Here is a 10,322-nt window from a genome sequence, read left to right as displayed (position 1 = left end):
AATACTTGAATTCTATCATTTAATTTTATAAAGAAAAAAACCCCATGACACTTTCAATTTTCATTAGAAATTTTAGACACCCATAATAGTTTGTAAAGAATAACTTTACAATTCCATAAAGAGTAGAGTAATTTTGAAACCAACAATAAAACTTTATGAGAATTTTTTTCATATTATATACAATATAACAAAGAACAAAAATGCTTCTTGTAGTTATTATTTTCCAAAACCATCATAACGGACGGAAGGGTAATGTCGTCAGAAAAATTCCCAACTATTACAAGTGTGAGACAGCAGAGAAATAAAGGACACACCCAAATAAAACTAAAATAAATCCAAAGCATATCCAACGTTTTGTTAATTCCTCTTCCCACCATTTTCAGTTCCGACCACCATTTTTTCCGGTCACCGGCAAGCATCAGCTCCACCGTCGAAAACTTCTCTCTTTCTCACTCTACGAACCGCTCAAAATGCCACGTCATAGGCCACCTCCGTTTTCAGTTCTACTTCTAGCTGCATTCTCACTCTGCTTTTCCCCTGCTCTAGTTTCCTTCTCCCATGGCGATTCTCAAATTCCACCCATTTCAGGTTCATGCTCTCAATTTTTTCTAGTTTCATTCCAAAACGTAACGTATTTTGTGAAAAGGGTTGTTTCGTTTTTTGTCTTTTGTTAACAGCTTGAAAAGGATAACGTTCACAAAGAGGGATCGTTACTGATTTTCTAGCTGCTTTCTTGTTTTTACGGGTATTATTTTGTAGAATGGAGAACTGAAGACTATTACTCCGGTGTGGAACTTGTTGGGGTAAGTCCGAGTGGGTCTGTTGTGGAAGGCCCTACAATGGAGCCTGTTGAGTACTCGTTATTTGTGTTGGCAGCTGAAAGAACTCGAAGAAAAGATCCTCTTAATGGCTTTCAAGCTTACACTAGCGGGTGGAATATCAGCGAGCGCCATTATTGGGCTGTAAGTTCGTTCATCCAACTCAATTCCTTGCTGAAATTTTGACATAAGTTGCTTTTCCTCTGTGAAGTTACATTGTAAGGACATTCAACTTCTGTTGTGTTGCTTGGAAAATATATGAAAAGTTAGAGCTGCTCCTGTTGAATATAAGACAAGCAAACAATTTAATCTTATTTCCATATAATTTATTGGTTGATGATTTCCTTCATTAGTTAAATATAGAACTTCTCGTAGAGGGTATTCCATTCATTAGCATTTTCATTCCATCCAAGATATATCACTGTCTTTGTTCTTACTTTGTGCTTCTGCATTTGGATACAGTCTGTTGGCTTCACGGCAGTTCCTTTGTTTGCTGTTGCTGCAGCCTGGCTCTTGGGTTTTGGGCTTTGCTTATTGGTCGTCTCCCTGTGTTACTTCTGTTGCGGAAGGCAGTCGTATGGCTATTCTCAAATGGCTTATACTCTTTCACTTCTTTTCCTCATTCTGTTCTCCATTGCATCAATGTAATTATTCTGTCCTTCTCTCTTCCACTTGTTATGTATTTGGTTGATATCTCGGTGGGGAAAGCTTATGCTATCATCATCTTGTGTTTCAGCATTGGATGTGTTATTTTATACACTGGTCAAGGAAGGTTTCACAATAGTACATCAGAAACATTGGAATATGTTGTAAGTCAAGCAGATTCGACTGCTCAAAAGCTTCGCGATGTTTCCGATTATTTTGCTGCAGCCAAACAGACTGGAGTGGATCAAGTTTTTCTGCCTTCTGATGTTCAAACTGACATTGATCAAATTGAGATAAAGATAAACTCTTCTGCTAGTATTCTTGATGACAAAACTGTGCACAACTCAAATGACATAAAAGATCTCCTTGATTCTATGTACGTGTAGCCTTCACTTCTCTTTTTCCTTTTTATATGTTTCCTATATTTTGGTCACGAGCTGACAATCTTCAGACACCGCAGCCGTCTGGCTCTTATAATCGTTGCAGCTATCATGCTTCTGCTGACATTTCTTGGATTCTGTAAGCTCTTTCTAAGTTTTTAAACATGCTCATCAGTTCCTTAATTTCTCTCTACCTATGAAATTTCCTTTTGTGATTCTTACTCGTTTTAGTATGATATAACTTTTCTTGCAGTATTCTCCATATTTGGTATGCAACTTCTCGTCTACATGTAAGTGAAACATATAGGTCCCACATCTAAGTTTTTTCCTTCTGTTATCCACTATTTCTCAAATGCTTATATAATTTGACCTAAAAAGTTTTTAATGTTCCTTAAAAAGAAAATATAATGACTTTAATATGGAAATTAGGTGGGAAGAAGCATAAATTTTAAAAACAAAAACTAAAAGTGAAATTGTAATCAAAAGGGGTCTTGGCCTTTTGCTTCTTTTGCTCTTCATTTCTTCTCTTCATGTATGCCATTTTGTAATAGTTTATTTAACATTGTATTTTCTTAAACAACTATCATGATGCATTGTATACTATTGCAGTCTGGTGATAACTGGCTGGTTACTTGTAACTGGGACATTCATCTTATCTGGCACGTTCCTTGTTCTCCACAAGTAAGCTTTCTTCATACAATCGTACAATGCATACATGAAATGAAGTGAATTCTACAAAATGCGAAATTATTTCTTATTGAAATTAGAATTCCACTTCTGTGGCAAGTTGCCTATGGTTAAATATTAATTAGCTAGTAGATCTAATTGTTACGCGTGAGTCTAAGCATTCATTCGTAGAAAACAAACGAACATATGCATTTGAATTATGGGTTCACCGTCTTCTCTTCCCTTCTTTCTAGGGGCAGGGAGAGATGGAATCAATATCCTATCGTTCTTTCTTCACTCTTTGTCCTTCAATTCATAAACAATGAAATCTGATATGTTTTTCACCTTCATATGTAGCGTGGCTGCAGATACTTGTGTTGCAATGGACCAGTGGGTTCACAATCCTACTGCGCATACGGCCTTAGATGACATTCTTCCCTGTGTGGATAAAGTGACTGCTCAAGAAACCTTGTTAAAAAGCAAGGAAGTGAGTGCACAACTTGTCGATCTGGTCAATGAGGTGATCACCAATGTTTCCAACATAAATTTTTCGCCCAACTTCAAACCTATGTACTTCAACCAATCTGGTCCGGTTATGCCAACACTTTGCAACCCATTTCACCCAGATTTGACACCAAGAACTTGTTCTTCTGGTGAAGTAGACTTGCAAAATGCTACACAAGTAAGACATATGACTCTCAAATCAGATAGGACAGTGAAATTATTATTCTCAACTGACAAATGTTAAATGAAAAGCCTTATTTTCTTTGAGCAGGTATGGGGCAACTATGTCTGCCAAGTTTTGCCTCCTGGTGATATATGCATCACAACAGGGCGGTTGACTCCAAGCTTGTACAGCCAGATGGCGAGCGGAGTTAATTTAAGTTATGCACTTTTAAATTATAGTCCTACTTTGGTCGAGCTTCAAGATTGCACGTTTGTTCGACAGACATTTGATGACATCCATAGAAATTTTTGTCCCGGTCTACAACAATACAGCAGATGGGTCTATGTTGGATTAGCAACCGTCTCCATTGCTGTTATGCTGTCTTTGATATTATGGATTATTTATGGTCGAGAACGGCAACATCGTGCTTCTGGAAAAGGGTTCGCTTCTAAACCAACTGGGGAGGAGTTGGAGGGAACCAAAGAATCTTGAAAACTGTAAGTGTAAATGTAAGATTATTTCCACTGTTAACATAGCTTACAATATCCAAGGACCCACTTATACTTCTTTTGCATAATTCCATGAATGTATGATATGCCAAAGTTCTCTTTAGTATGCCGACCTACTTTTCGATATTCTTTCATTCAAAATCGACACTGCTGTATTAGCCAGCTTGTTTCTATACTGCTGGTATTCATTCCCGGCGTACGAAACTGAAGAAAAGAAGACTATTAGATTGTGTTATGAACATGTTCTTTGGCTTGTGATTTAGCCATTGAATTCAAATATGGAACAGAAGGACTGGTACGAGCGGTTGTAATCGGTTGGCGTTTCGGAAACTAAGTCTACGAAGAGTTGGTTATCATATAGTTTGTTATGCATTGCAAGGGCACTAAAGGAGAGAAAAGAAGACTATTAGATTGTGTTAATTCAATTACGGATCATTTATTAGAGGGACCGATTCGAGCGGTTGTAGTTGGTTGGCGTTTCGGAAACAAGGTCTATGAAAGAGTTGGTTATCATATAGTTTCATATGTGATTAACATGATTATGGTAAGCTTAAAGTAAACATATTTGATAGAAGATGGTGAGAAAGATTGTAGGAGTTGGAAGTATTTGTAAGAAAGGATATTTTCTTGTTTCTGCTCTGCCCACCTTACTTTTCTTGGGAATAAATTTTCTTTTGTTTCCTTTGGCAGAAAAAGTAGTTGGTTAATGGTAAGAGGGTAGTTGGAGAAATTGATATCAATGAATCTTTACTACCTATGATGAGGGAGATGATAGTCTAATCACATTTTTCAAAATAGCTCCATGATCCTGTATTGATTTCATGGAGGAACTATCATTTTACATCAAAGCAAATTACAAATTACGTATTACGTAGCGACCAACTTCTTGATTGTTAACATATAACGTTAAAAACAATATTGCATTTGTACCATCTATGTTTGAATATAACATAAATAAATAAATATTTTAGCATGTAAGTAAAAAAAAAACAGGATTTTTTCAATTTTATTATCCTAAATAATATCATCATAGAAGATATAAAAGAAGATGGATGATTTTCCTTGCATGTTATTTCAATTTTATGATCTAATTGATTAAACTTAGTTGATTTTAACTTTGAATAAGTTAGATTTAAAACAATAAATCAACATAATTGGTTGATTGATAAACCTTCCAATTAAAAATAATATTTTGGGAATTGTTAATTGACAGAATATTTATAAATTAGAGTAAAATTTTAATAACAAATATTTGATAGTCAGTCAGTATCATAGCGAGTGAGAAGTCTAAATTTTTTTGTTATAGTTCGTAAATATTTTAATTTGTTTTACTATTTTTAAAAATACTCATAATATCTTTGTACATATCTTTTTAGTATAAATGAAGTCGAAAAATAATTGAAATTGCAAAAAAAATATAATAATTGACAAAATATTTACCCTTTAGTATAAAAATAAATTATAACAAATTTTATTTTTTTGAGTAGTTTTATTATACTAAACATAAATAGTTGGTCATTTTGCTATTTTTAAAAATCTTTTAAAAAAATTAATCCAATAAATTAGTTTTAGAATACACGATGCAATTGCACTAAGTTTTTGTTGTAGAATTAATTTGAGAGTTTCTAATTAACCACAATAATTAAAGTCGTATTTTAGTTTAATACAAGTTTAATAGTCAGACGGTTTTGTAGCCATGGAAGTTAATTATAAATTCAAATGCTTGAATTCTTGAAGCCTTGGGATTGGAGATTGGACCCAACATGGTTTAATAAGGTAGAAATTCAATAATAAATTAAATTATTAATGCATTTGTAATCTTCTTTCTTTTTTTTTAAGAACTAAACATATATTTTAGTTATGAGATTTGAAGTGTAGGGGTCCAGCCGTCACGTAAGGCCTACTAAGATAATATTTTAGCCTCAATCATTTTTTTTTAGTTTCTTGGAATTAAAAAAATATAACGACTATTGTTGAAATAAATTTTAAAAAATAAAATATTAAAACATTTATAAATATAATCAAAATATAACAAAATTTTAGATTCTATCGATCATAAATATTGATAGACATTTGTTGTTTATCTATCGGTATATTTAATGGATATTGTTAGATTTTTTTTACCGTCGTCTATTGTTGATAGAATATAATATTTTGCTATATTTTGTAAATATTTTCAGCAGCTTTGTTATTTTTAATATAATTTTTAAAAGTGTATACCATTACAATTATATATATATATAAAATATAAAATTATATGAATAGTTTAACTCTACCTTCTTTGACTTTCAAGCTGACGCGAACACGATTTTCATGAATTTTCAAAGGGTGTTTAAAGCAACGAGTAAGTTATTATAGTTTATTTAAAATAGCTTGTATTTGAGGACTATTTTATTTTATTTTGGGTTATAATAATGTATGTGTTTGGTGCTTTAAACACCCTCCGAATAAATTATAGTGTGAATAAAATGTGCACAATTTTCAGACTATTTTAGTTTGATAAGAAAATAGTAAACACTATAACAAATAATGTAAATAATGAAAAAAAATTATGAATGTCAAATAGTAAAAACTGTTGTTATTATTTGTATTAAATAAATACGCATTATTTTGTGATATTTTCAAACATACCAAAATATTAAAATTATTCACAAAATATATCGAAATTCATTCAACTTCTTAAAGCTCATTAAATTATTCTTTTTCGCTATACCTTTTATTCACGCTATAATTTTTAAAAATATATATTTTATTAATATCGTTCAACCTTAATTACAAGATACATATTCGATAGTACTATATAATTTACTACTTATACTAATAATTATCGCACGTCCATTCGGTAACGTTTTAGGTTCGATCCTTCCTTTACTTATTAAATAATAAAAAATACAAAAAATAAAAGGTATTTGTGAGTTATGAGAAAAAACACAACATATGAGTGGGAGAGGCAATTGGAAGGTGCCACCCTTTTGCTTCCCAATCACCCTACCACTCTTTTAATGTTTCCACCTTCCTTCCCATGTGATTTGCTCTCTCTAATCCTTTTCTTCCCACTCCCTATCCACTTTTTATTCCCCAATAGTTCTCTATCCAAACTTTATAATATTTACATCATCACCTTCCCAAAAAAAATGTATAATATGTAACTATACGTATCGATAAGCGTGTGCATTATTTTCTATGGACGGTTTTCTACACGATATAAATTTTTAGATCAACAATATGTAATAAGGAGTGAAATTTAAATGTTTGGCCACGTCTTAATCAATGTACATATTTTAGTTAATTTAATTTGAACTATAACCCATTGATGTGAGGTTATTTTGATAGATATATGATATTTAAAAAAAATATATAGATAATTTTTTTAACGAGCGGAATAAAAAGATAAAAAAAAATGGAAATAGAAGCATTATTGGTAACAATGGATATTTGTCAGTTTTGGTGTAGGTAAACATTTTAGACAAAGTTTGAGATACGTGTAATTGTTATTTATTACATTTGACATGAATTACCTAATCTATGTATCCTTAGTTTAAAAGTTTTTTTTTTCTTTTGTTCTTAGTAGTTCGAAGCTTGTATTTAAGGCGACTCAAACAAATCGACTATCCTCAATGAGATATATATATATATATATATATATATATATTTTTTTTTTTTTGGTTGTTGTGATTTTAGTTAAAACATTTGAGTGTTGCTAAATAATGTACATATATATGTATAATTAATTAATTAGTTAGTTGAGAGGTAGGAATGCCAAATTTATATTTAAATGGTGTATTTCAAGCGGATAAGGGTAACCAACCCTCTGGGAAATCAAAGGCCAATATTGTTTTTTTGTTTTCTTTCGTGTTAAAACTTAAAATATACAATCAATGATAATGTTATATTTGTATTGACAATACGAATGTCAAATACATTATAAAATATTGTTCTCTTTAATTAAATTATATATTCAGTTATTGTTAATGTTTTGAGTATATGGGGCAGGGCCTACTTGATTTTAGAAGAAATTTTTTTAAATTACTACAAATTTTATATTATCCTAATTTGGTTCTATATATCTAAGTTGACACCCAAGGCTAGTGATGACAAATCATCATCCATGAGTAGGGGAATTCATATAAAAAATACTCTAATTAAATCTAATATAGTTTTACAAACTATCATGCTTAAAATTCTCTAATTAACCATTGAACTAGAGTTAAAAGTTATCATACCTTCGTAGCTCTCGATTACTCGTAATTTTCTCACAAAATCGAACGAAATCACTCGTACTAATATTCACCTGCTATTTCTTTTGACTTAAAAGCGGGTTGTGGAACGAGGATTTGAGAGATGGATTGAAATTAGAAGATGAGATTAGAGTTAAAGAGTTAAATCTCCATGACCATATTATTTAATATTTTTTATGCTATCTTCTACTAAGTTTTCTTAGAAAAGATAATTATAAATGAAAATTTGAATTAGAATGGATCAACCAAAATTGATGTTGAACTAAAAAATTTAAAACTATTTAGAAGATATTGCAAAAATTTAAAATATGGAATTTAATAGATTTTAATAGTTGAAAATAATTTGAATTAAGATACCCCAATGTTATATAAGTAAAGAAAATAGTTAAGAATAAGAAAATATAAACTAATAAAAAGAGACAGCTGTCGATCCACCAAAAAAAATAAAGAATTGCGGATTTTCCGCTTCTCTTGGATTTGTCAACTCATTGTTTTTCCAACTTTCCCGTTCTCTAACCTTTCTTCTAATATTATTATTATTTACCATTTCCCTCCATTTTTCGAACTTTCGACATGTCGTACGAAATGTTCAACAGCGACCATACAAAAACGACTCAATCAACAAAATTTCGTCAACAATATGCGGCCGAGCCGACGGAGCGTTTCAATTTACCAGCGATAAACACAAATTTTGGTAGGAGACTATTAAGCTGTGGATCAAAAATTAAAAATCTATTAAGCTGATCTCAAAGTCAGACATGAAAAATTAAATTCACTTTATTCAATATCCCTCTCTTATTTTTCTCTCTCTCTTTCTAACTTCCAACTCTCCCCAAATTCACATTAATTAGCCATAAATGTCATTAAAGTTTGCGTATAAAACTCAATGATCTAGTTCATGGAACAACAAACCCAAATCAATCTCTTGTAGGAGACTAAAGTTATAATTTAATGTAAATAATTTGTGATTGTTAAAAATGTATTATTATTGTTAATATTATTTTCTTGTGTTGGAAGAATGGTGAGAGTTACATTACGGTTTGCCCGTCACAAATCACAAGGAAGAGGAAATCTTTACAGTTACACTACGTGGAGTTCACGCAATGGATACCTTGGCTTTAGCATATCCTCTTCCAATGTCAAATTGCAATTAAAATACTTTCTATCTGGTTTTCTCGTACTTTCACACCCTTTTTTCTTGTCAGAGCATCTTAACACGTGGCTCATTCTGCCACCTCCTTACTCTTGGATAAACGGCTCCCATTTTCGTCTTCTTTCTCAGCAATTCCTCTTCCAGCCGTTGGATTAAGATTCCCAACGCTCCTTTAACCCAACCCAAACCCTAACCACTCTTTAACCCTACCATGGTTAAGTCAACTGACTCCACTTCTTTCCACAACTGCCCTCGTTTTTCTCTTAATTACCATCTAACCCAGTTTTCTCTATTCTATAAAATCGGCCTTTGAGAATCGTTAGGTTTGCCAAACTAACGCCCCGAGGGGCCCCTTAGAGGGAAGCACAACTAAGAAGCCTTCTTCTTCTTCTTCGCTCTTTTTCTCTCTCTTTTCGTTTCTAATGGTGACCTCATCTTCTTCCTCGAAAACCAGATCCAGCGGCCCGGTGCTACGCTCACTCTCACCGGGTGGCCGATTCTGTAACTCTCCTTCTTTGTCCTCTTCGACCTCCGCGTTTGCTTCATCTTCAACCTTTTACTCGTCTTCTTCCACTTTCCGTCACGATGACCATCGTGATTTTCCCAACCATAATCATCATACGAGATCCACATCTCCCAGCCGTGTTAATGTTTATTCGTCTCCTTCTCTTACGTCTTCTGTCCGTTTTTTTATTGATAATCGTTCGAGTTCTCCGAATCGATCGGTTATCGTTTCCAGGAAAAATAGGCCGGTGTCTAACGTCAAGAGGACTTGTATGTGCTCTCCGACCACGCATCCAGGCTCGTTCCGGTGTAGTCTTCATAAAAACGTTTCGAGTGGCGGTGGGCATAGCCAAGTGGTGTCGTTTCCTTCAACCAGATTGAATATGTGGAGATCGGCTATGGCGAATTCGATCGTAAGAATTGGCGGTGTGGAAGGAGAGTTGGTGAAACGAGCATTGACTACACTGATTCGTCCTTCTTCGCATCAGCAGAGGAGGAGAGCTTCATTTCAACCTAGATCTAGTCGTCTCTCTGTCATGTCGAAAGCCGCCGACGGCGCTTGAAATTGCAGAAGGTACGGTGATGTCTAAAACTTTATGATCTCAGGTTCGACGAAGAGGATCGGTTTGTTAACGTTTCTGATTAAGAATTCATAGCGAAAAAGAAACACCACACGCAGAGCATAATCTTCAAGAAGGAATCAGTGGTGAAATCTAGTAGAATCAAAATTCAGATTGTGTTT

At 33.1% G+C, this 10,322-nt stretch overlaps 2 protein-coding genes across 3 annotated transcripts in view; both read left to right on the top strand.

Moving 5' to 3' along the window:
• Positions 1-310: 310 nt before the first annotated feature.
• On the top strand, positions 311-3,969 carry LOC101218626. 2 transcript variants are annotated; one of them, XM_004145476.3, is made up of 9 exons: positions 311-588; positions 760-962; positions 1,281-1,462; positions 1,555-1,839; positions 1,924-1,982; positions 2,097-2,133; positions 2,453-2,524; positions 2,867-3,191; positions 3,285-3,969. In XM_004145476.3, exons 1-9 carry the CDS (start codon positions 471-473, stop codon positions 3,666-3,668), a joined length of 1,665 nt encoding a protein of 554 aa, XP_004145524.1. In that variant the 5' UTR covers positions 311-470; the 3' UTR covers positions 3,669-3,969. The 2 variants fall into 2 exon arrangements, with proteins under 2 accessions (XP_004145524.1, XP_031740713.1); XM_031884853.1 differs by having other exon boundaries at positions 1,915-1,982.
• A 5,414-nt stretch (positions 3,970-9,383) lies between these two features.
• LOC101218391 overlaps positions 9,384-10,322 on the top strand; it is a 1,166-nt gene continuing 227 nt past the window's right edge. Inside the window, exon 1 of the mRNA XM_004145475.3 lies at positions 9,384-10,322. This exon is cut by the window's right edge and continues 227 nt beyond it. Within this exon, the coding sequence (XP_004145523.1) occupies positions 9,499-10,143 (645 nt within the window). The 5' untranslated portion in view covers positions 9,384-9,498 and the 3' untranslated portion in view covers positions 10,144-10,322.

Source organism: Cucumis sativus, chromosome 4 (assembly GCF_000004075.3).
Source record: "Cucumis sativus cultivar 9930 chromosome 4, Cucumber_9930_V3, whole genome shotgun sequence".
NCBI classification, from domain to species: domain Eukaryota; kingdom Viridiplantae; phylum Streptophyta; class Magnoliopsida; order Cucurbitales; family Cucurbitaceae; genus Cucumis; species Cucumis sativus.
This window is presented reverse-complemented; position numbering and strand designations above follow the sequence as displayed.

Excerpts from the sequence above, each read along its gene's own strand:
- LOC101218626 (XM_031884853.1), top strand. The coding sequence starts at position 471 with ATGCCACGTCATAGGCCACCTCCGTTTTCAGTTCTACTTCTAGCTGCA. Across the intron at positions 1,983-2,096 it reads GCTGACATTTCTTGGATTCT|TATTCTCCATATTTGGTATG; the intron begins GTAAGCTCTTTC and ends CTTTTCTTGCAG. Across the intron at positions 3,192-3,284 it reads ACTTGCAAAATGCTACACAA|GTATGGGGCAACTATGTCTG; the intron begins GTAAGACATATG and ends TTCTTTGAGCAG.